The sequence below is a fragment of the Coturnix japonica genome, chromosome 1 (genome assembly GCF_054131305.1).
Source record: "Coturnix japonica strain WE chromosome 1, WE-NBRP24, whole genome shotgun sequence".
In the NCBI taxonomy this organism is placed as follows: Eukaryota; Metazoa; Chordata; class Aves; order Galliformes; family Phasianidae; genus Coturnix; species Coturnix japonica.
Genome location: NC_140663.1, coordinates 95,054,028 through 95,077,649, shown reverse-complemented (window position 1 = coordinate 95,077,649; position 23,622 = coordinate 95,054,028). Strand labels below are relative to the sequence as shown.

The window sequence follows — 23,622 nt, the reverse complement described above, 5'->3', positions numbered from 1 at the left end:
CTACTGCATGCCTAAATAAGGTTGCCATACAGCAGCTAGACCAGAGCTTGCCTTACAGTTGGTAGCTGGCATGGCTGAAAAACTCAGCAAGTTTTTGGAAGGACTGGCATACTGATTTCATCAGCTGCACAAGTGCTACTGCTGATGACTTCAAGGGTAACAAGAACACGAGAGCACTCATTTTCTTAGTAAGGGTGTTGTGAAAAATGCACTGAATGTAAACAGCTGCTGCTCTAGCACAAGGAGCCAAGACTTAGTGTATGTGAACCACTGCAAAGCCAAGCCTGAGGAGAAGGTCAAGCTTTCTTAATCCTCCTGAACAAAAATGCTTGTACTAAAAGCTGTGATCACAGCCTTGTCAATATGCTGCAGTAAGGTGCTCGTACTTCCTAGAGAGTTGGCAAATTGAGGGCACTGCTGGAAATAAACCAACACCACAAAGACAGCCAGTGCAGAATCTGTCTTGGCTCTAACACACCTAGAAGAACACAAGAACACATATGGAGTTAACAGGTAACTGTAGTTCAACATTACAGGTGGTCTCTATGAAATGAAAACAGATGCTTGTTTGTACCAATGTAAAAATACTCAATAGAAACATCAGGGTCTAATTTTGAAAAAAAAAAAAAAAAAAAAAAAAGAGTTCTTTATTTATAAGTAGTGAAAACACTGGAAAAAGTATAAGTTAACCACTTGTCAGTGTGTCTAAGAAGCACAAAGTATATTCTTGCACTTGTATACAGTAGCTCTAACATGTTAGTATGGTTTGCTTGTCCCTGCTTTCTTTTAGGTGGTTACAGACCAAGACTTCTTGGATGAGTTACAGCAGTCGCTCGTAGAACAGCAGATAGGCTTGTGAGCTCAGCACTTTTGATGTAGACACAGCTTGTACGTGGGTATCACTGATGTGGAACCACTGTCCTTTTATTGGTTCAGTTTCTAAAGCTATGGAAGTAAAGTAAGAATTTCAGAGCAAACGTTATAACCAGAGATTAAAGCACTCAGTCCTGTTTGGCAGTAAAAAGCAATTTGTACAATACAGTTGATTATTTACCTTGAGGAAGCTGTCCTTGAAGGACAAGATCAGAAAGATGGTTGTTCATATTTCTCATCTTAGCATAAGCAGTGTAGTGCCCAGACCTCATTGTCCCGCTGTGTTCAACAACTCCATAGAGAGAGTATAATACTTTTGTATTCCCTTCAGCCACATTCTACAAAAGTGGAAGATAAGGCATGTCAGTGTGGTACTGGCTTTTGAATGAGGCTAGAATATAATCTCTTCACTTGGATTTGTTTACCAGTGAAAAAAAAGATGGTCACCTGTGGTAATACACTGGCATTCAACACAGCTTTTATGTGCCACTTGCACTTGTCAGAAAAACATAACTTGATAAGCATTCAATGCAGATTCTGCTAAGCAGCAGGACTGTGAAAACACATTAAAACATGAAAGAATGTGAATGTTATTCCACTACTTACTTTACATTTAGCTGTACAGAAAGGAGCCAAGTCTATCACTTCTGGAAACTTGATGTGCCTGTTAACCTTCCGTAAGTTAAATCCAGCCTTAAACAGACAAAAGGTAGAAGGAAAATCCATAGTTTAAAGTGTAGCGTATTAAAACTATGTTTAATTACTAAATACTTCAGGTTAATCTTTTAGCCATGCAAATTAAATTTTACATTGGACAAGATTATAAGGAGGCAAAACTGTTTCTTATTTTTCTCCAGTGCCCAAGGTGTTCTGTCTGGCATTACCTCCTTGCCCCTACAGGCTGCACAAGTTAAGATGGCTCTTCTTAAGCTCCCTCTTATGGTAACTTAATGGTAGCAGGAGAAAACAAATCAACTCAACATACACTCCTGTAACTATGAAGGCATCTCTTTCTTGTAGGTACTGCAGTATGCCTGAGGATCTAACTTTAGATTGTCAGAACTGATGGAAATTCTACTCCCACCTTACTCAAATAATCTTCCAGTATCAAACTGGAAAAACAAGGGAGAAGATGACAAATGTTATTCCCTTAATAGTACAATTATCTTTAGGAATGCCCTATACATTTGCATTTTCTCTGTGGAATTGCTTTTCATCTACGTCAAAAAGTCACCTCCCTTCCTTTAATTTTCAGTCTTGAAGTATTTTGACCAAAATTTATATGGCTTTAAATTGAAAAAAAAGACAATAATGTCTACTCTCCTCATCGATTTCCTCTTCCCTTTCCCTTTAAAAATTTAAAGCCCTAAATGTAAAGCTTTTCTAAGCCTGTCTGTTAAATCCTCTTAGTGAGGCATCCTGTTATCTGTACAGAAACATAAGAGTTCATCAGCTGCTGCGGTAGCAGGAAACAACGTTAACATATTGCACTAACAGTAGTGAAGGAAAGAATATATTGCAAATAAGCTCACAACAAGAAGTTGCTTAGAGCCCTATTAGAACGTTCTGGTATTTTTCCCTCAGCAAAAACACACCCTTATCACCACTCCTTGAGAAACAAAGAAAAACCCAATGAAACAAAAAACAACCTTTGCATGTAACTGCCTCCCAAACACTGGAAGAGGAAAACAACAACAGAAGAAAGATTAGAGATAAATGGAAATATGCTACCATCAGGTTTAAGTTAAGCTACTATGATATAGAATGGCTTTGGTTGGAAGGGACCTCAAGACCTCAAGGATCATCAAGCTCCATACCTGCTGCTGCAGGCAGAGCTGCCAACCTCCATATCTAGTACTAGACCAGGCTGCCCAGGGCCCCATCCAACCTGGCCTTGAATACCTCCAAGGTGATTATGTATACATATAAATATTAATATGTATACATATTAATAATGCACATTTTTTAAATAACTGCTGTTCATTACCTGTTGAAATCTCTTTAAGTGAAGAGTTAAAATTGGAGGAGCAAGAGAAATCAGCATTTGCTTTTTGGCATTAGTATAAACGTGCTTTTCATCTGCAAGAAAGAAAAAACATCAGTGATGAACAAGTAAATCCAAACATTCCACCTTAACATGATGAACTGTAAAACAGCCGCCACCACAGAGCTCTCAGATCACAGAATTACTAACTGCTCATTCTATGTCTGATCAGCACACTCTGGATGAATTCTTGTTCTCTGCAACCTCATAATCTGAAACTGCATGCTACTTTCACTGGTCTTTTGAGCTAACACCAACATGATCTCCCTATGAGTGTTACAGAAGTCCCACACTTGAGAGAAGAAAGAATAACCACTTCATTCATCCACATTATGAAGTTTGAGACTGAAATGACCCTCCTGAACAAAACTCACTCCTCTTTGACCACTCTTCTGTTCCAGTCCTCCAGCAATCTGTACTGAAGCTTGTGAGCGCACCGCTTTACTTGTATCAGTCTAGACAGACAAAGTTCTCACAACCTACACTTTAAATACTATTCTACTGATCCAAGTCAGGTTTGAAGTTACACAATCACTCTTTACACCCCCCATCAACCACCCAAGCAGCAATCGAGAAGTTTGTTCATTTAAAAGATTAAAAAAGATATATATATAATCAGTCATACTTTTTGTGTTGTTTGGTCCATAACGTCTTTGCGTACAGACATCACACAGCAGTTTATTGTTCTCACTAAGTTTCTCATTACGGGTAAATTGATACAAACAGTGATGGATTGAGTCTTCTTCTGGGTTCAGTTCTTCCCTGTTGGCAAGAGTACAAAATGCCATTTCTGCATCTTCGGTCAATATTTCGCATGTCTTGGCTGGAACACTTTGAAGGTCATCTAAGATGTTTATATCAGATTCAGCATTGGCACCCAAGTGTAGCTTTGAGAAGTCAGTAGCAAGCCCTTCCTCATCTTCATTTTCTTCATCCTCATCTTTCAAAGATACGTCGTCAAGGCCATTGACAAACTCTACAGGAGAATCTAAGTCTTCCATAGGGAGATCCACTATTGACTCCTTTTCTTGTTCTGGCTTTCCTGTACTTTCATGCATGCTCTGAACTTCTGTACTATTTCCCTGTACATTTAGGTCATTTTGAGGTAAATAGTCTTTGCAATCATTTGATGATTCCTCTTCTTGCTTCACATCAGGAATTTCAGAGTTAATTTCTGCCTCTCCTTCCTGGTCACACACAACATCTTTTTCTGACTCTTCAGTAGCACAGATATCTGTCAATTGAAGTACCTTTCCCTGGAGTTTTTGCTGACGGCGCTGGCTCTGCAAATTGGTATACATAATATATCAGCATGGAAAAAACACAGAACCATAGAATTGCTCAGGTTGGAAAAGACCTTAAAGAGCATCAACCACGACCTAACCATGCTACCCTAACAACCCTTCACTAAATCATGTCCCGGAGCACCACATCCAAACAGGTTTTTAAACATATCCTGGAATGGTGACTCAATCACCTCCCTGGGGAGCCCATTCCCGTGCTTAAATACACTTTCAGCAAAGATGTTTTTCCTGATATCCAACCTAAACTTCCAGCAGAGTAAGTTTAAATGATACTTAGCACTTCATGAAATTCCTTGCTGCACCTCATATCTGGATCAAAGGGGAGAAAAATAACTACTATTCAATGATCTGATGTCAGTTTAACTAACACTGAATTTATCCTTGCTCAGACATCACTCCCCCCACTGCACCCTGTTGCATGGGATCAAGGAGGTACAAAGGAAATTGATGTATTTTAAAGACACTTTCTTAAACCTGTATGTTTTGTGACTATCTCACCACCAATGAGCCTGACACAAGTACGTTGCCCATCCGAAGAAGGATTAATTCCACATTCCTCTGCATATTTACTTATTCCCTTGTACAGCAACTCTTAACAGAACATAGAATTTCTTCATAGAAATGTTGTACATAGAAATGGTCTTTTTTATTGTGCACTGGACTGAGGAGAAATTCTAAGTCGTCCCCTCCTCCTCTATCTGAACAGAGGAAGCAAAAAAGAACTTTTTTTACCCCAAGTTTCAACTGCTTCATTAGTACAAATGAAATACTTATCAAAACCAACCTTGGCTTGTTTTTTGGCCTGTTTCTTTGCTTTTTTCTGAAGGTGCTTACTTGTACCAGGGGGTTCATCTCTCTGTTTAATATAATAATCGTTTTTATCCTCTTCTTCTTCTTCAGATTCCTCTCCTTTGTTTTTTTTTACATTCCTCTCATTTGTGTTTTTTATTTTCTGGTGGTAAAAAGAAGAGAAAAGCCACAAAACAATCACAGAAGCAGAAATATTACTGTCCTGACTAATAAAACCGCATTCCAGAGAAAACTATTTGAGTTCTGAGCCACAGACATAACATTTTAGTGATTAATGTACAATCAACTCATTGACGCCAACCACCCTAACGCTTAGAGGAGATGGATCTCACTCCAGATGAAGCCCATGAGAAACGATGACTTGCAAAATGAAACAGCATGAAAAAGTCAGTATATTAGAGTCCTATTCTGGACCCGTAAAGGGACAACCTTTTCCTCTAACAGATGTAAATCACATTAAATTCACTAAAGAGCAGTATTTCATGCAAGTAGAGGCATTGACAGTTGAACTGCACGCCACACAATTTGCAGCATTATCGTTTATTTGCTTCTGCTGAAACTAAATTCATCGCAGAAAACACATGATTCCTTTGGTTGAGGAGATCTCATTTCAATATATATTCATTAGTCGGGCAGCGCTATGTGGCAAATCTGAAACACTATACATGATGATTCTCAGTTTGAAGCACAAAGCAAATCAAGTATTCTGAGTGTCAATTTTTGAGAGCAGGCCAATCAAATACGTACTCAGACACTGCTCTAGTGATGCTTCTCAATGTCACTCAATATCCATTTAGATTATGAGAAGTTTTATTGTACTGATTGTAGAAAAACGGATGAAATGAATCATGCAAGTAAACCAATAGGCAACCATCACTGTCAAGTCATTTAGTTCATTAATGACAGCGAAGGCAAACTGGTGAACATTGTTCATTGCAACTCAGTCTTCCACAGCAGTGAGACAGCATTTGAATTTAGTGGATAATTCCATAAGTCAAAGTCTAAATCAGAGATATTAACTGACAGTGCAGCATGATCACCAACAGAATACCACTAGTTTTACAAAAGCAACTGAATAACCATAACTAACTGGAGTAAGTCTCATTAAATCCTTATCCTCTGCCTTTTTGAGGCAAGATCAGTGTTTTAATATGCAAAGAAGCATTCAGAAAGACGCATATATTAATTCCCAAATGATTATATAATATAGATGGCTTCACATATGCTAACAAAATTAAGCCAGGTATCAAGCACATGCAGGTCCTTACCTGGTCATCTAGTACAGGAAGCGACAAATCAAGGAAAGGTTCGTGGACCAAGGTTACCTTTAAATGAACATTTAAGAGTTCAGTTTAAATTTCTGGACATGGTTGGCATTCTGTCAATAAGCTTATCTGTATGTATCCTTGTTGCATTCAATGGGGTTTTTCCCCCCCACCTATGCATACAAATATAAAACACAGTTTATCTGAATTCACAAAGAGTCTTCCACAGTCAAATTCTACCAGTCCTATTGCTACAGAAATAAGAATTTCCTAGAGCATGAGAATCCAGCCTACGACCTACGAGACTGATTCTGACAACTGCCAGGACACTCATCTAACCCACTCACTAACGACCATAATGAGCCCGTTTTCAGGGTGCCTTATCTCCACAGTGTCTTCTTCCTTAACTATTTTCCTAGGAACCCCATGGTAATTCCCATGTGGGAAAGGGAGCCCATTAACTGTCTCATGAAAAAGAAAAGAGAGACCCTTGTAGCATACTGCTGCTGGTAGCAGAACAATTCATTCACTACAGTTTGCATTACTGGAAGGCATTTACCTGGAATCTGATGATAAATTGTGTTGGTAGAGGCAGCTTGCTGCTGCCACCCTCTTTTTTTGGAACTCTTGAAAAAGAATGGAAGATTGGCTTTCTAGCATAAAGGAAGACAGACTTCCAGGCAGCCATGCAGCTCATAGAAGCGTATTAACTGAAGAAAATCTCTCTAATTGTACTCATTTCTATAAAATTACTTTAGGGTTCTTCTCAAAAGGACATAAAATCATACACTCCAGGGCATTCAAAGCAGGTACTTTACTCACTGTTCTGCATTCCTCACACATAATCGTGCTGGTTAATTCTCCACCAAAGATCCGATCTACAAAACTTTTTATTCCCTTCTTCTTTTCATATTCTGAGAATAGACAAAGAATACATTACAGTTAATAATGTCGCATATAATATAGTGGCAACCCATTTAATTGTGTCATACCAAACCCCCCAAAATCCCACATAAGAAGTACATGGCATTAGTCAGCCTGTACTAGTCTACTCAGGAAGCGCAATAAGACTCATACAATAAGATCCTTTCATATATGAACGGAGCAGGCGTGAAAATACATTTGCAAACTTCAACTGAACAGAAAACTTTACCACTTTCTCAAGTCAAAAAAATGCTTTTATTTCTTAAGAACTACCACACCCCAGTAGGAGTCTCTGGATTTACCTCAGACAATTGTCTGAAGCTAAAAATGAGTAACAGCTTCCATCAGAATAACACCTCGATAAACAAAACCAATTTCCTCAAGTTATGCTGCCACTGTAGCACATACCGTCTTACTTCACTATAGAAAAGAACACCACTAAGGTCAGCATGACTTTTAAATACATCATTTAATGTTTTCAAGTCTTATGTTCTAGACAGACACATATTCAAGACGTGGCATTTAACACGTATCCTTTAGCGACAACTGTTGGCGTTAGAATGAAAAAGAAAAATCTAAGCTATCACAGTATCAGCAACACATTCTTACCTTTAATTTTCTTTTTCAGTTCTTCTTCATTTTGTTTGTCTGAATCGGTCAGAGCCTTCAGTATTCCGATACTTATTCGCTGAAATTTTCAAAAGAAACCCACATTTTGCACAATTTCTTAAACAAATTCAGTTAGCTTCATAAAATGTCTCAAATTCAGAAAAAAAACCCTATCTTTACTGTTAAAAGAAGCCATACAAACAACACAATTGCCTGTAAAGATAAAAGAGAGCTCCGCGTTTTGATGTTAAAAAAAATAATCAGCCAACCAATCAGGAAACAAACTTGCAATCATAAAATCACAATTAGTATATAAGAAAATAAGTCCAAGGCTTAAATACTTTATAAAATTAGAACTTGGCAGATACACTATGAAAGTGTTCTGTCATATTTTTCAGAAAGGAAGACAAAAAGACATTCTTTAGGATGACTGCACATAGTCCAAACCCCTCTTTTTACGGTAGTTTTAGACAAGTCAATCACCTTTCTGAAGAACAACAGATGTTTATATGAAAAGTGCTCAATCAACTCAAGACTCTTAGAGCAAACATAACTGAACGTTTCTACTTGATTTTACCAGAACAGCAGAGAGAATAACCAGTACAATTCTTTAAAAGAAAAACAACAAGAAACAAAAAAACCCAAAGAAAATATCACTGCATTTGAAACTTGAACAATGTGTGCAACCTGAAAGAGATACAGGACAGTAACAGGTTTATTTATTTGAATATTCTTTTCTAAAACTAAAATAGCAACACTCGCGATGGTCTCTTCACATCAGTACCTAGAGGCTGCTAGGTTCTACAGCTCTGCTGCCAATCCTCCGCAAGTAAGTGCTTATGGGCAGCACAAACCACTTTACAAAGGGTTGACCTCTTTGAGAAAGAACGCGTTTTCTTCCCTTGGCAGAGATGAAAGTCTTGATCTGAAGAAGAAAGTTATATGCAACTATGAAACTAACACTCACTTGGATTTCTTCTGCTCTCATTCCATCAAGTAAGTACCGAAGCAATTCCTGACTGTCTTGCTGCTGATAACCTTTAAATCGTATTGCTCTGTTAAAGGAAACAATAATTGTAAAGTATAGCTCATGACAGAGATAAAAGAGTAAAAACAACATGTTCCAAATACGTAAGTGCAGAATCTTAAGCACCCACACATGTAGGACCACTAAATATTTGCATATGGTACTTCCTAAATATCAGAGTCTAGCAAATCAGAACATACCATTGTATCACTGAAAATCTTATTTCTCTTTGCTTATATTTCGCTTTTTATCCTTTCAAAACTCTAAGTACTATGGTAATTTTATACACGGTGATGAAAGCTCAACAAAAAAAAGGAAGAAAACTCATCTTTTGTTTAAACAGCACTCCCCTCTCCCATACTCATTATGCTATGCAATTATATAGATACTCACTTTTTACAAACCTGAGCAAAAAGTTCCTTAGGAGTGACTACCCCCCTCTTTGTCTCTTGCATTTCAGTCAGGAATTGATGCATGGCTAAAGTCAAAGGTCCAGGCTGATCTAGTTTTACAAGCTGAGGTTCCTGTTTTAAACAACAACAGAATTGCCCCTTAGTTTGGTGACTGATCCTTCTGGATTAATTTTTTTCCCTGTCTGATCTCTTGACTTCTTGAAAATACCCTTACAAAACAGAATACACAAAATTTCAAGTATTAAGAACTGACAAGAACAAGCAACAAATGGTTTCTCATCATGTGATATCAAAACACTGACCTGAGAGTCATTAACTATTTTTCTTACTCAGTTGCAACTCCATATTTCTTGCTTTTATGTAGTTCTTTCACCTCCTTCCATTTTTTTTTTTTTAATATTTTTTTTATTTTTTTTTTCTCCCCCCCAGCCAAATCCCCACTGGGTTTATGCTGGAGACATTTTCTCATTCCCTATTTTGCCATCAGACAAATGCAGAAGTTACACATTTTCATTACTTGGAAAATGAAAAGCACTACTGACTTCAGTAGCAGCTCTGCTCAATTCAGTGAAGTTTGCACTGCTTTTGCTTGCTTTTTTTTTTTTTTTTTTTTTTTTTTTGGAAAGACTTAAAGAAAGCAAACAAACAAAACCACAATGAAGTTTGAAACATATATACCATAGATAACTCGGGTGACTCAATCTTAAATGTTGTGTCAGGCATTTTAGCTTCTTTAAGCAGCTCCCTCAGGACTGGGGTCTGTGATAAATTCTGCAGACGACAAAGGAAAGAAAAATAGCCAAGGAACAACAGGAAGGGAAGTTCCACTTGCCACGTGTTAACAACAAGATTAACAGTAAGTTGTATCTGCCAACCACAACTAGAGTGTTAAGTACGACCTTGGACACAAACCTGGAAATTCTATAAATGTTTAACCGCTAAAAGTAAATCCCACAGAATTAAGGTGATTTGCAAATATCTTCTCTATATTCTCATTGGTTGTAGAAGCCAGAGGTGTATTCTTCTTCTACAGACTGAACTTCTGACATTCTACTTACTAGTGTCTGTTTTAAATCGAAAGGTTAATCTAGTGTACATACTTATTCTCTTGTTTTTAAACATATTACAACATTAAATTCTACAAGTGCAATGTGAATTTTGCTCAAGAAAAGCGAGGTGCCAGGTAACACGCAACTTTTAGAACATTCAGAAGAGGAAGCTTATTTAATCTATGCACTTCTTCGCTAAGAAAGACATGCAAGATGGCAACGGAATATGCTGATCCAGTTAATATTTTCCTCTATTTGATTTCCTGCTGCTTACAGCAAGTATTTTGTTTCAGTAAACATCCACGGTCTTTGGGTATTAATGTCATATTCTAAGAGGTCAGGAAGGGTAACATACCAGGCTACTTTACAATGTATTTTTACATTATTACTAAATTAGGATGTTGGCATGCTTAATCTCTATCAGTAAAAGATGCTGCCCCTCAAAGGCAATGCAATTGGTTAGATCTCCACTCAGTGCAAGTCTGAACCTGCAATGCCATTCCTTCATATTCCTCTGGGCCAATGCACTATTTTTAACATGAACCCATCATTCTTGGCAGATAAAAATCATATTTTAGTGGTTCCATTTCCTTGCTGATTTTTTTAAAATTATTATTATTATCATTTTTACTTTTTAAGAACAGCAGTAACTACTGTACCTGCATCACAGCGTTAAAGAAACATGTATTCCCCAGGTTACTAAGTCCTCTCACAGTCACTTCAGAGCTGGTACCAGAATGAGAACTCTCTTTCATCAAGACTTCTTTTTCTTGCTCATTTCTGCTGTCTTTTTCTACCTTTTTATTTCCAATGTCTTTGTTTTCTTGTTGCTTTTCTGCTGAAACAAATAAACACATTAATCCAGCAACAAAGAAGTGGCAAGGATGAAGTTATATGCATGACGTTTGAAACTTAAACACATGATAATTAATTCTATAATCCTAGAGATGCAAGGTTCTTAACTCATATTACTTAGACAGTCTAAAACAAACAAGAAACTCTTGAAACACTGTTTCTTATCAGCTTAGCACTTAAACAGGACACTCAGCCTATAAGCCATTCATGCCAACAATCTCTGAAACTCAGCATGTGTTATCTGAAATTTCACTCCTGTTGCAACATCCTCTATGTTAGGGGTTTCTACAGCACCCAACAAGATGGAATCTGACCTTCTTATGCATATGTGGCATTATTGTTTGAAATTACACTCAAAAGAATTCCCACTGTGAAAGAATCCTCATGTTTTCTTTGTTAATAGAAACAGATCAAACAGAGAGATATATATTCTTCAAGACACATCAAAGATATTTTCCCCTAAATTACCTTGGTGCATAGCTCAAAATTGCAATGACTTGTTTAACAAAACCATAAAGGAACACCGGGTAGTTTTCAGAATAACACCTACACTGGTTCTACCAGTTTGGCAATCTCCTTTTGATAAGGTTTCTGACAAATAGGGCTGGGAGTCAAGGTAACTTTAAGACAATGAAACACCAGCTCAGAGAAAGCAAGAAAATGGACAATATTATATTTGTTGATGAGCAAGGAAAGAATAACTGATGGAATTTTTGAAACAGGCAACCATGGGCAGGTATGAAAAGAGCAGCCTACTTCAAATCTAAGAACAAATATTCCAGCAAGAAATTTAAGTTCAAATATTACATGTAATGAAACCACTTATCTGGCAGAGATGGAACAAACACGCCCAAAGATTCTGATCCCCTTTGGGAAAAGCTCAGCTGATTCCTGAACAAAATATTCAGAGACAACTACTTGGCGTTGCTGGTTTGGGCGTGATCTGTTTCCAAAAGGGGCTATGATGTGACTCAAGTGTAGGATGATGTTGGAAATTTTGGTAGGAGTTACAGCATTTATTTTGCTATGAAAACTCCTCCAAGTGGAAATGCCTTGCAGAGAAATAGTTTTGCAGAGCACAGCACTTTGTGCAAACTAGAGGGGTAGGTTGGGTTTTTTGCTTTTAAACAATGTTTTGAAGGTAGAATGCAAAGTTTTCAGTGCTTTGCAATAACATATACACCCTCAGAAAACAAATCTCATATCCTAATGGAAGGAGTATACAAGCTACAACAGCTGAAGACCTAGCCATTCCAGCTGATATGCCTTAGAATGTCTACATAAATATATAAGAAATAAAAATCAAATTACCTTTAAGCAGTAACAATTTATTTATTTATTTATTTTGTCCTCAGATCTCAAGAGAGACAGGACCTTCCTTAGTAATAAAAGTCAATTATTTAATCACAGTACATCCTAATAACATACTTAATTTCCTGATATTCTTTCATTTTTTGGGCTATAAAAGCTCACAAGACATTAGGAAAAATCTGGTCCAATTAAGTCTATGGGCTAAGATATTCTGCTTTCAGAACTAACAAAGAAAAACAAAGTTAGCCATTTAAATTATCATAAGCTACTCTCTAGTAAGAAAAGAATTACTGAACATTCTTAACTTACAGAATTATTTGCTATATTTAAAGGACTTTCTGATTTACTCTACGGATACTACAGTTACTTACCTAAACGTGATGAGTTGACACAAACTTGTTTTTTAATGTAATCCACAGTCTGGCCCAAACGTGTCGAAGTACTGTATGGAACTTCATTATCACATATGTAGCACCTGTGGTGGCCCACCCACACCCCCCAAAAAATGATTAAAAAAAATTATTCCTATTTTTTTTTTTCCCATTATAATTCCTAACTACTTACTCGTTTCATGCAATTAATTAAACAGATAAAATTATAAATTATGGGGTTTTTTTTTGTTGTTTGTTTTTGAAGATTCTGAAGTCTTATAGAAGAGTGCTCAATTTATTTCTGATTAAAAGAAGTCAGTAAAGTGATCTACAAACAAAAATGAGACCTTTAAAAGATGTGCATATAAACCTAAACTGCATGCAAAGGAAGTGCTGGGCAAATTTTACCCAAATAAAGGAAGATGAGATAACACACCTTATAGGAAGTGGCCTTCCAATCTCATAGTAATGAAAAAAAGCTGATTATTTTTGTGCTCCATTCGTTCTGCATGCTTTTTTTCCCCCTCTTTTGTTACTGACATAAGTCTATTTCTCTCTTCACAAGCAAAGAAGTAACTAACCACAAGTACGTGGTTAGACCACTGATCTGATTTCAACAATGTTTTGATAGAAATTACAGTGATAAAGGCTTGAGTAAGAGTTAATTTTTGCTGGAACACAGAAAGCATATGGATAGCTCTATGTAACAATTTTGTAGTTCTAGTCAATCAACTATTGGAAGAGGTCTTAAAAGGTATTGATGGGAATGCAAACACTTCTGCACTTTGAACCATGGCAATTACAGTTATTAGGCACAAATGCATTTAGCAGATCTCAGGATTATCTGTAACTTTCTGATCTCAAAAGCAGCAGAAGCCTGCAGTAAACTGCTTCCCTAAATCTCTAGCATCTTTAGTACTAGCTGTGATTTTCCTATTTTTCTAATGTTTCATTAAAAACAAACAAACAAAAAACAACAATAACAAAAAACCCTGGCTCTACCTGAGGGATCCTTGAGTATGTATTTATTGTCAGTTTGGTTAATTGTAAAAATTGGCATTCTCACTCCTGGAATAACAGATGATAGTTACTTCCGTGGGCAATTTTTAACACAATAACCTTTCAATGATTATTTTTATAGGAAGTCTTGAAGAAATCAGGAGATTGAAATTAAGGCTTTGACAGTGATGCCAATTTAGCTAATGAGTGAAAACCATTTTTAGATCCAACTGCTATGTCCTATTGCAAATATGTACAATAGCATCTCCTGTAAACCCTAAACAGCAGAAGATAATGAACTGCTAGAACTCTCCTCTTTCTCTCCACATTCAAAACTATTTTTGTAACTGCTTACAGGTATTATTTGAGCCAAATTTCAATCCTGTACACATACACGCTTTATACATTAATTCATAAATTCATAGCATTAACATATGCTGATTAAAATTGCTTTTGACTTATTGGTTTTATGTACTAAAATCACTGTGAAATAAAGTTCAAGACTGTAGTCCTGATTAGTAACAATACTTAAAGCCCAATACACTGTTCTCTGATTAACTCCTTATACAAGTTCGTACAAGAGAAGAGAGCAAATATTTTGTTTAGACAACTTCTTCTCATTCAATAGTAAAAATAAAATTAAAATATTAATCATAAGTGTATGTGCCAAATATGATCACGTAAAGAGACAGTCTAATATAAAATTAATCTAATGATAAATAATGAGTTAAGAAAAAGGTGACTTTAAGCCCAATCAAAACTATGTCAGATACCATACTTCTACACAGCACAGTTAAGGATGTTACGATTCTCTATTACACACTAATGTACCGTTCCTTTACAGAGGGTATTACCAGGAGGACAGAATTCGTATTAACTGACCCAACAGCATCTTTTAATCCTGCAGCTGTGCTTCTTGAACAATGCATCTTTTATTAAGAGGCTATCATTACTTTTATTTTCTCAGTAAGTAAGCTTTTCATTAAGTCTGCACCAGAAAGGAGCTTCTACCAGGGATTGAAGTCAAGATTTAGAGCTATATAACATGTTTCCATGTGTCAGTATTTTCACCAAGCAAAAGCAGTAAAATAAGAAATCAACAGCACTTACTGATTGGTCACTTCTAAGTTCAATTTTAAAAACATCCTTGTTGGAGTTTTACAAGAGAGTAATATTTACTCAGCAGATCTTAATAAAGACTACTGTGTGTGGAAACATTTTACATATTTCTAAAGAACTTCCAGAAATCACAAGGAAAGCACAAATGATATCCCAGCCTCTGTTGCCCTCTAGCTACATCTTTACTGTTTCCTGACAAACTCACCACACACTCCAGTTGTCCAAACTGAGAACCAAACAATGGGGATCTGATCTTGGCGTTGTGTAATGCTTTAAAGCATGCTGCTCTTGAGAATTTCTGCCACAGCCCTATAATGTTGATAACCAGAAGCGTCACAAAATCCAGTTGACTATCAATGAAACACAAAAAGAGTCAGAGTATAAAGAAAGTATTTAAATGGAAATAATTCAATTGAGTTCAACCAATTAGGATGAATAGACGGCTCTTTACCTCAAGACATTTTTTTCTGCAGACAGAAAAGTACCTTACTGAGTGCAGAAGAAACACAGAGTCTTTTGGGGACTGAAAATCTAATTTACAAATCCTACTTTGAACAGCTCGAAGAATGCAACAGAAGAACAAAAAACAAGCAAACAAAAACAAAAGCAACCAACTGTTTGGCATGCGGAGTTCTACCCTCAACAAACTAATGTTTGCACAAGATATGATAGTGCAAATACAAAATTTAGGGCATTAGCAACAAATTATTTTTTTCTTAGAAAAATAATTTGGACTGTCATAGAAAGTAAATCCTCAAGATTGTGTTTTAGCCTTAAGTCTGCTAAATGCCTTTGTGCCAAGCTTTGAAGTACTTCACGTGCAATTCAGAGCAGGCCTTTCTCATAAGACTAACATATATCATATCACTCACGTAGCACATTTAAAATAATAATAAAAAGGTGTAGCTGTTTAATTAAAGCTCTATCGTTCCACTCTACTATGAGGCACTGAAAGATGTTAATAGAAATTAACAACAAAACAAGAGATACCCTATGGCCACATTTTAGACATAACCATATTGAAGGGCTTTCATCAGACTCTTCCTCCGACTTCTCTTGTGTTTTGTTGTCTGCCTTGCAGTCCTGACAAACACGCCATTCCACACCCATCAGTGCCTTCTTCAGATGACTTTGCTCCAGTCCTTTACGAATATGCTTGCATGCAGGCTCTATAAAACATAAAGCACAAGAATCTTGTAGGTACCATAATGAATGTAGATGTTTGTGGGTTTCAAAGACACAAGGACACAGACATCCAGAATCGAGTCCAACCCCCCTGCCAAAGCAGGCTCCCTACACCACATCACACAGGTAGGCATCCAGGTGGGTCTTGAATATCTCCAGAGAAGGAGACTCCACCACCTCCCTGGGCAGCCTGTTCCAGTGCTCCGTCACCCTCACTGTAAAGAAGTTTTTCCACACATTCGTGCGGAACTTCCTATGCTGTACTTTCATCCCATTACCCCTAGTCCTGTCCCCACGCACTACTGAAAAGAGACCAGACTCGCCACTATGGCTCCCACACCTCAGGTATTTATAAACCTGGATCAAGTCCCCTCTCAGCCTTCTTTTTTCAAGCCTAAACAGACCCAGTTCCCTAAGTCTCTCCTCATAGGGGAGATGCTCCAGGCCCTTCACCATCTTAGTGGCCCTCCGCTGGACTCTTTCCAAGAGATCCCTGTCTTTTTTGTACTGGGGAGCCCAGAACTGGACACAATATTCCAGATGAGGCCTCACCAGGGCAGAGTAGAGGGGGAGGATCACCTCCTTCGACCTGCTGGACACACTCTTTTCAATACACCCCAGTATGCCATTGGCTTTTTTGGCTACAAGGGCACACTGCTGGCTCATGGTCAATCTGTCGTCCACCAGGATGCCCAGATTCCTCTTTGCAGAGCTCCTCTCCAGCAGGTCTTCCCCCAGCCTGTACTTTATGCTTCCCCCAGCATAAGGGCATTCTGACATTAAAGAGTATTTGAGCCTTCTCCAAGGTTAAAACATCCTGTTTTCCTCTTCAGAACTGCTGACTTCTCAGAAGAAACATACCCACTATATCTGCAGACTCATCATCCTGTGCAGTTTTGCCTTTGGTGCGTTTCTTTCCCATATTTGTAGCCTATGATTTTCTTCACATCCAACAGTGACCTAGCAAAGAAAAAAATCAGAAATTAGGTTTAAGCTTTATTTGTTAGTTACTAAACAATACATTGTTTCTATGGCTGAGATGTTCCTTCAGGAGAATTTAACTTGCAGTTCAACATTCTCAAAAGAAATTACTTATAATTTAACAGAAGCCACTATAAGTATGGAAGAGACAAGATGCCGGTATGAATTATTAAAACTGATTTAAAACCTTAAAGCAAAAACAATGCAAAGGAGAACAAGGTGAATTAATTATGTATCAAAAATCCTACACAGTACCAGAACTTGCACTTTAAGTAACTAGTAAAACAGAGATTGCAGGAAACGAAACTGAACTTTTCCCCATTAAATCTTCAAGCCTTGTGCAATTACAGCCTTTCACTTTTGTTTTCTGTAAATCCCCTGCACCTCTGACAAGGCCTGAGATGTGCAAATACTCAAACAGATTAAAAAATATACAAACAATGAGACTTCTTATTTTTTAATGTCTTTGTTAGGGGAAATTTATCACTGCTTCCCAACATTACAAGAAAATACAAGGGCTGGTGTTTGGTATGGCCATAAACCCTTCCAGAAAAGCAATCTACCACTACAGCGCTCTGGGCCAAGAGGTTCCCTTCTAAAAGTTTGGTGTTTGTCTAGCTCTTAGTCTGGAGTTGCTGCAAGGCTCTGAGACTTATCTTACAGATGTCAGAATTGACATTTGCAAAGATGCAAACTGAAAGGATGGAACACCATCCCTGCAAGGACAGGCTGTGAGAGACGGGACTGTTCAGCCTGGAGAAGGCTCTGGGGAGACCTGAGTATGGCCTTTCAGTATCTAAAGAGGAGCTACAGCAAAGAAGTGGACAGAGTCATTAGCAGGGTCTGCTGTGACAGGACAAGGGAAAATGGTTTCAAGCTAAAAGAGGGGAACATTAGCTTGGATATAAGGTAAAAGGTTGTTTGTTTTTTGTTGTTTGGGTTTGGTTTTTTTTATAATAATAATGGAGAGGCAGTGGAACAGGCTGCCCAGAGATGGTGGATGCACCATACCTGGAAACACTTGAGGTCAGACTAGACAGAGTTTTGAACAACCTGATCTAGCTGTAGGTTTTCCATTCGTTATGGGAGAGTTGAAGCACATAGCCTTTAAAGGTCCCTTCCAACTCAAATGATTCTATGACACTGTGAAAAAGCTCATAATTGAGATCCTGAAGATTCATGCATGCTTTGCAAGCTGGCCTGGTTCTGCTCTCCACCCTTCAAGTCAGGTGCAGGTAAATGCGTAAACACAGAACTCGGTCTGACTCATAATATCCATCCTTTCAAAACCATTTCTAAGCTTGGAATCAGCACCACACCAACAAAACAGCTGCCTGCTTGGTGCTGCCACAGTCAGAAACCAAACCAGCCTAAAAGAATCATAGAGTAACTGAGTTCAAGAGAGCTTAGGCACAATATATACAAGACCTTTCTGTATGAAAAAGCTTTTAAGAAGCATACTTGTAGAGCTGATAACTCAGATGTAAAATGAGAACTAGCAGAATGGTTAAATGACTTCAAGAACAGTTCCTGGAGGTGCTCAAGGCCAGGTTGGATGGGGCCCTGGGCAGCCTGAGCTGGTGGGAGGCATCCCTGCCCAGGGCAGGAGTTGGGGCAGTGCGGGCTTTGATCTCCCTTCCAACCCAGACTGTTCTGTGATTTTATGATCATATTCATAACTACGCATTTGCTTCATTCAGAAGAGTTCATCCAAATTCCCTCCATAGCACATTTATTATTATTTTTCCACAGAAAATCACAATGCCTGATTTTTCACAGTCAGTTTTAAGCCATTACAGCCCTTCCCAAGCTGACTTAGCCTCAGCCAGGCTGCCAGGTCAGCACCACGCTGTTCATATAACCTGCTGCGGTCGGCCAGACGTGTCTGACAGGATCTCCTCCAGCAACCTACGCTGGGAAGCTGCTCACAGAGCCCAGCACCTAACTCAACAAAACACTGAGTTTGGTTTGGAACAGGCTGCCCAGGAAGGTGGTGGAGTCTCCTTCTCTGGAGATATTCAAGACCCGCCTGGATGCCTACCTGTGTGACGTGGTGTAGGGAGCCTGCTTTGGCAGGGGGGTTGGACTCGATGATCTCTAGAGGTCCCTTCCAACCCCTACAATTCTGTGATTCAATTCACGGCGGCTTTATTTTTCAGCAATAGCCCCTTGAAAAGCACTAAAAGCGCAGGGTAATGCCCCCAGGCCTGCCTAGCCCAGCAGTCCCGCCGGTCACCTGCTGCCAGCAGGGAGCTGACACCCTCATCCCACGGCAGGAGCCGGGCAGGGCCTGAAGGCCTCGGGGTCGGGGTTGGGTTTGGGGTCGGGGTGGTGTCCACGCCGCCTCACTCACCGCGTCCCGCACCGCTCACGTGTCGCCCGCACGGCCCCGCTCCGGCCTCTCCGCGCAACAGCACGAAGCTCAGCCCCACTCACTTCCAATTGGCCGAAAACGCCTCCGTGCTTTTATTGACAGACGGAGCAACCAATTGGAAAAGGCGAGCGGCGGGGCTGGAGGAGAGACAGCGGATGGCAGGCAAAGCGAGTGTCGGGATTGAGGTATCGGAGTGCCCGGTGCGCTGCCGCCACTCACCTGATTGCGGAGCAGCGCGGGCGGCGTGGCGATACATGGCTCGGTACGGGGCAGCCGGCAGCTTCACCTCATCACGGGGCAACGGTCTGACCCTGCCCGGAGTACTTCCGGCACGCTGCATTGTGGGCCGGGAGGGCACAGGGTGGGCGGTGCATGCGCGAAGGTGGCGGAGCGACGAGCGGGAGGTTGGAGCGGGCGCAGGGTGGGGCTGGGGGGGCTCCCTTCCAACCCCGGTCATTGGGTCGTCTGCCATTATAAATTAATGAGGTTGTCACGCGAGCTTCGTGCTCTGCCCAATATCTATGAATCAGTTGGTTTTAAAGATTAATGTGGGGGTTGGATGATTGATTACTTTGCATATTCTTTTCTCATTCATGTATCCCATTAAGGGAGTAAACTCTTTGAAAGGGCTGGCGATAGCAGGACATGGGGAAATGGTTTTAAGTTAAAAGAGGGAAGATTTAGGTTGGATGTTAGGGGGAAGTTCTTCACTAGGAGAGTGGTTAGGCCCTGGAACAGGCTGCACAGGGAGGTTGTGGATGCCCCGTCCTTGGAGGTGTTCAAGACCAGGTTGGACGGGGCCCTGGGCAACCTGATCTAGTAAAGGTGTATGTTTGGTGGCCCTGCCAGGAAGGGGGGTTGGAACTACATGATCCTTGAGGTCCCTTCCAACACGGGTCATTCTGTGATTCTGTATCTTTTTTTTTTCCTCCCTTACTTAGGAAGCTGGAGAAATGAGTAGCCGAGAAGAAGCTGAGATGCAAATATCAGAGTTAGATTTACTCTCTAGCATGTTTCCTTATGAGGAAGAGTTTGCTGTGACCGACCAACTGGCTGTGGCAGAACTAAAGCACTTTGTTGAAAATGAGTCTGCAGAGATGCCCTCTTCAAAGATTCAGTTTATACTGAATGTGAAGCCAGAGGACTCTCATGACTCTATGGTATTATAATAATGGTGGTTTTTTGCATGTTTGATTTTGGAGAGACTGTTTATTATGATTTTTCTTCCCTAAGATGTTATTGTGAGACACCGAGGTTTCCTTGAGCTTAACGTGTGCTCATTTGTTTCTAGGTAAAGTTTACTATGGTCTGTGCTTTACCATTTAAATATCCATCTGTTCTACCAGAAATTACCGTGAGGTATGTTATTAAAACTACTGCTGATAAGAAATACTCAGAAGCCACTGTAATGTGTGAATCAAGATCTAATAGCAGATGTAATATTTTATTTTTGCGATTTACTATCAAATTATTCACATCGGTTCATTAGTCAAATTTAGCCAGGTGGACAGCGCTACTGAAGAAAGTCATATCTACAAGAATTTGGTTGCGTTGGTCACCTTGGCTGATAAGACAAAAATGGGGGTAGTGAGGAAGAGTCCCACCTTCTGCACAAAGGGGTTATGTGTACGTACTGTTCATTGGTCTGATGCTCAAGCAGAGTTTTGACAAGGATTAACACTCTTGAAAGGAGTGAAAAGTTACATGCTGGTCTTATTCTTTCTTGACCAAGTGCAGCTACTACCAGAGCTCAGGTTTTTGGGTTTTTTTCTTGAACGTTTCTCACTAAAAAGGTATTTTCCGTCACCATGTTACAGAAAATAAATTCAGCCACCATTTGTCCTCCTTATGTGCTTTTTCCCTTGATTGTAATTTTTAGTACTGTATCTGTATTCAAGAGTTAGCATGATAATTGAAAGCTTTTTATGACATTTATATCTCAGATGACTTAAATGTCAAAAGCGAGTGAATATGGCCTGATTGGTTTGGTAGCCTAAGTAAACTGTTCGGAAAAAAATTATGGTAATCTGTAAGCATATTACAACTATTTTTTTTCTTTCTTTTCCTTTAGGTCACCATTATTAAGCCGCTCTCAGCAAGTCCAGCTGAACTCAGATCTAAAAGCATATTTGATGCAGAACTGTAGTGGTGAGCCTTGCGTGTTGAGTGCCAGAGAATGGGTTAAAGAACAAGCAGCCACTTACATTGACAGAGAACTTTCACCTTCCTCAGTGACGACGCCTAATGCTGTGCGGTCAGAGGACATGGTTTTCACTAGATTGTGGATCTATAGTCACCATATTTACAACAAACAAAAAAGGAAGAATATTATAGAATGGTCCAAGGAACTCTCTCTGTCAGGATTCTGCATGCCAGGGAAACCAGGTGTTGTTTGTGTAGAAGGTCTGCAGAGTAGCTGTGAAGAGTTCTGGTCAAGGTTAGCTTTCCTTTATAATTAAATGCCATGAATAAATAGAACACTTTGGGTTTTTTGTTATTGTATATATGGGTATAAGATGTAACTGCAAATATGGGTTTTTGTTGCTTTTTATTGTTTGCTCTTTTGTCATAATGTGCTTGCAACAATATCCACTCTACTGGTGGTTATAGCAGTCAAAACTACTAATACTGCACAGTGCACATATATTTCTGTTTTTATCTTGCTCTGTATTTCAGAGGTATAGCAATGGACAGCAGTATTCCATTCTTGTTAGATATGTATATGGTTATATTGCTTTACGTTCATCGTTTATTTTGCTTCCATCACTTGCATGGGTAGTAGAGACTGATTGTAATTGTTTGACTAAAAGAATTTGACAACTCACGGTAAGGATGTTAGAATTCTTAGCACAGCAAGGCAGAAGTGAGTACTGAAGTTGAAACCACACCTTCATCAATTATTTAGTGAGGAAAAACACATAAGGGTTTTTGAAAGTGGTGAAGCGAACTACTGCCATGTGAGCAATATTCCTATAACCAACTAAGGAAACATTACTTCTGTCCAGATGTATGCAGGAAATAAATTTGTTGACTTTTGTAATAGTTATTTCATACTATTTTCTAAAAGAGCCTGTATCTTATAGATTGATATCTCTCCATTTGCTTTCAGAATAAGAAGATTAACATGGAAAAGAATACTAATTCGGCACAGAGAAGATGTTTCTTTGGAAGGTGGTCTTGCTGAGATTCAGAAACAAAGAAAGTTCTCCACTTTGGAAGAGAAATGTTTCGATGCACACGGTGCTAGAGGAAATCATATGGATTTGGGGCAGCTGTATCAATTTTTAGAAGAAAAAGGATGTGCTGACATTTTTCAAATGTACTTTGGGGTTGAAGGGCGTTGAATCATCACAGGTCCAACTGCCTACGTTTCTAACTTAAACCTCATGACAGGTTCTTTTCTGCAACAGTTGATCAAAGAGGACATTGGTGTTTCTTAATGTAACAAATCCAGTTTTCTAAGAAAACAAGCATTCAATGAGAACCGAATAATGAAAATGACTGAATGATTGGAGACCTGGATGCTTTCCTTTGCGACCTGCTGTAGGGAACTGCTTTAGCAGGGGACCGGACTCAATGATATCCAGACATCCCTTCCAACCTGTATGATTCTGTTATTACAGCTGCTGATTTTAAGGACCTTTGCATAATGTACTGAATTACAAAAGACTGTTTGGTAGCCTAATAGGTAGAATTACAGAATGTGGGATTGTAGTGAGTGAATGTATGAATAGGAAGAAGAGTAAAAGGTGTGTGCAGAAGTAATAGTAGTAATAGGAAGAAGAGTAAAAGGTGTGTGGAGAAGAAGGTTGTTTACATGATTTTATACTGTTTACATATACTACATCCAGACTTCTTTGTTTTCTATTGATTTCTACATGAAGCTGTGAGATCAATAGATCAATACATTTTTCTTAAGAAGAGCAGACTCAGAAAAGCCTCATTTGTGCAGATAGAATGAGATCGGACATCTTTTGTAGCGATAGCTTGCAGTGATTTTGTTCGACGCAAACAAATTTCCGCGGCTGTGGGTATGCAAATCGTGAAATCCTTTTAATCTGAAACAAAACACAGCGGCTTTGTAAAGGCCCCAACTCCTTCCTCGTTCA

At 39.0% G+C, this 23,622-nt stretch overlaps 2 protein-coding genes across 22 annotated transcripts; one reads left to right on the top strand and one right to left on the bottom strand.

Moving 5' to 3' along the window:
• Positions 1 to 608: 608 nt before the first annotated feature.
• USP16 (ubiquitin specific peptidase 16) lies at positions 609 to 19,854 on the bottom strand. Of its 15 annotated transcripts, none has more exons than XM_085527855.1 (18): positions 19,181 to 19,854; positions 17,020 to 17,118; positions 15,964 to 16,142; positions 15,179 to 15,282; positions 12,856 to 12,959; positions 10,978 to 11,153; positions 9,948 to 10,040; positions 9,250 to 9,380; positions 8,797 to 8,884; positions 7,830 to 7,908; positions 7,119 to 7,210; positions 6,300 to 6,356; positions 5,006 to 5,173; positions 3,543 to 4,200; positions 2,861 to 2,952; positions 1,480 to 1,566; positions 1,055 to 1,211; positions 609 to 945 (listed from the first exon to the last, which is right to left on the bottom strand). In XM_085527855.1, exons 2-18 carry the CDS (start codon positions 17,078 to 17,080, stop codon positions 821 to 823), a joined length of 2,451 nt encoding a protein of 816 aa, XP_085383981.1. In that variant the 5' UTR covers positions 17,081 to 17,118; positions 19,181 to 19,854; the 3' UTR covers positions 609 to 820. The 15 variants fall into 15 exon arrangements, with proteins under 15 accessions (XP_085383981.1, XP_085383999.1, XP_015736403.2 ...); XM_085527873.1 differs by having other exon boundaries at positions 15,179 to 15,323; positions 19,733 to 19,854; XM_015880917.2 differs by having other exon boundaries at positions 10,978 to 11,156; positions 19,733 to 19,854.
• On the top strand, positions 19,633 to 23,434 carry RWDD2B (RWD domain containing 2B). 7 transcript variants are annotated; one of them, XM_015880978.3, is made up of 5 exons: positions 19,633 to 19,775; positions 20,455 to 20,673; positions 20,805 to 20,872; positions 21,585 to 21,950; positions 22,623 to 23,434. In XM_015880978.3, the coding sequence occupies exons 2-5, from the start codon at positions 20,467 to 20,469 to the stop codon at positions 22,855 to 22,857; spliced, it is 876 nt and encodes a 291-aa protein (XP_015736464.2). In that variant the 5' UTR covers positions 19,633 to 19,775; positions 20,455 to 20,466; the 3' UTR covers positions 22,858 to 23,434. The 7 variants fall into 7 exon arrangements, with proteins under 7 accessions (XP_015736464.2, XP_085384112.1, XP_085384109.1 ...); XM_085527983.1 differs by having other exon boundaries at positions 19,678 to 19,775; positions 20,455 to 20,687; XM_015880969.3 differs by lacking the exon at positions 19,633 to 19,775 and adding an exon at positions 19,881 to 19,917.
• Positions 23,435 to 23,622: the final 188 nt, after the last annotated feature.

Bases quoted from the DNA above. Each gene is read 5' to 3' on its own strand.
- USP16 (XM_015880917.2), bottom strand. From the start codon at position 17,080: ATGGGAAAGAAACGCACCAAAGGCAAAACTGCACAGGATGATGAGTCT. The intron at 7,909-8,796 runs GTGAGTGTTAGT...TGAAAATTTCAG, and splicing joins TGAGAGCAGAAGAAATCCAA to CGAATAAGTATCGGAATACT. The intron at 1,567-2,860 runs GTAATGAACAGC...TGTCTGTTTAAG, and splicing joins ACTTAAAGAGATTTCAACAG to GCTGGATTTAACTTACGGAA.
- RWDD2B (XM_015880978.3), top strand. From the start codon at position 20,467: ATGAGTAGCCGAGAAGAAGCTGAGATGCAAATATCAGAGTTAGATTTA. The intron at 20,873-21,584 runs GTATGTTATTAA...CTTTTCCTTTAG, and splicing joins CTACCAGAAATTACCGTGAG to GTCACCATTATTAAGCCGCT. The intron at 21,951-22,622 runs GTTAGCTTTCCT...ATTTGCTTTCAG, and splicing joins TGTGAAGAGTTCTGGTCAAG to AATAAGAAGATTAACATGGA.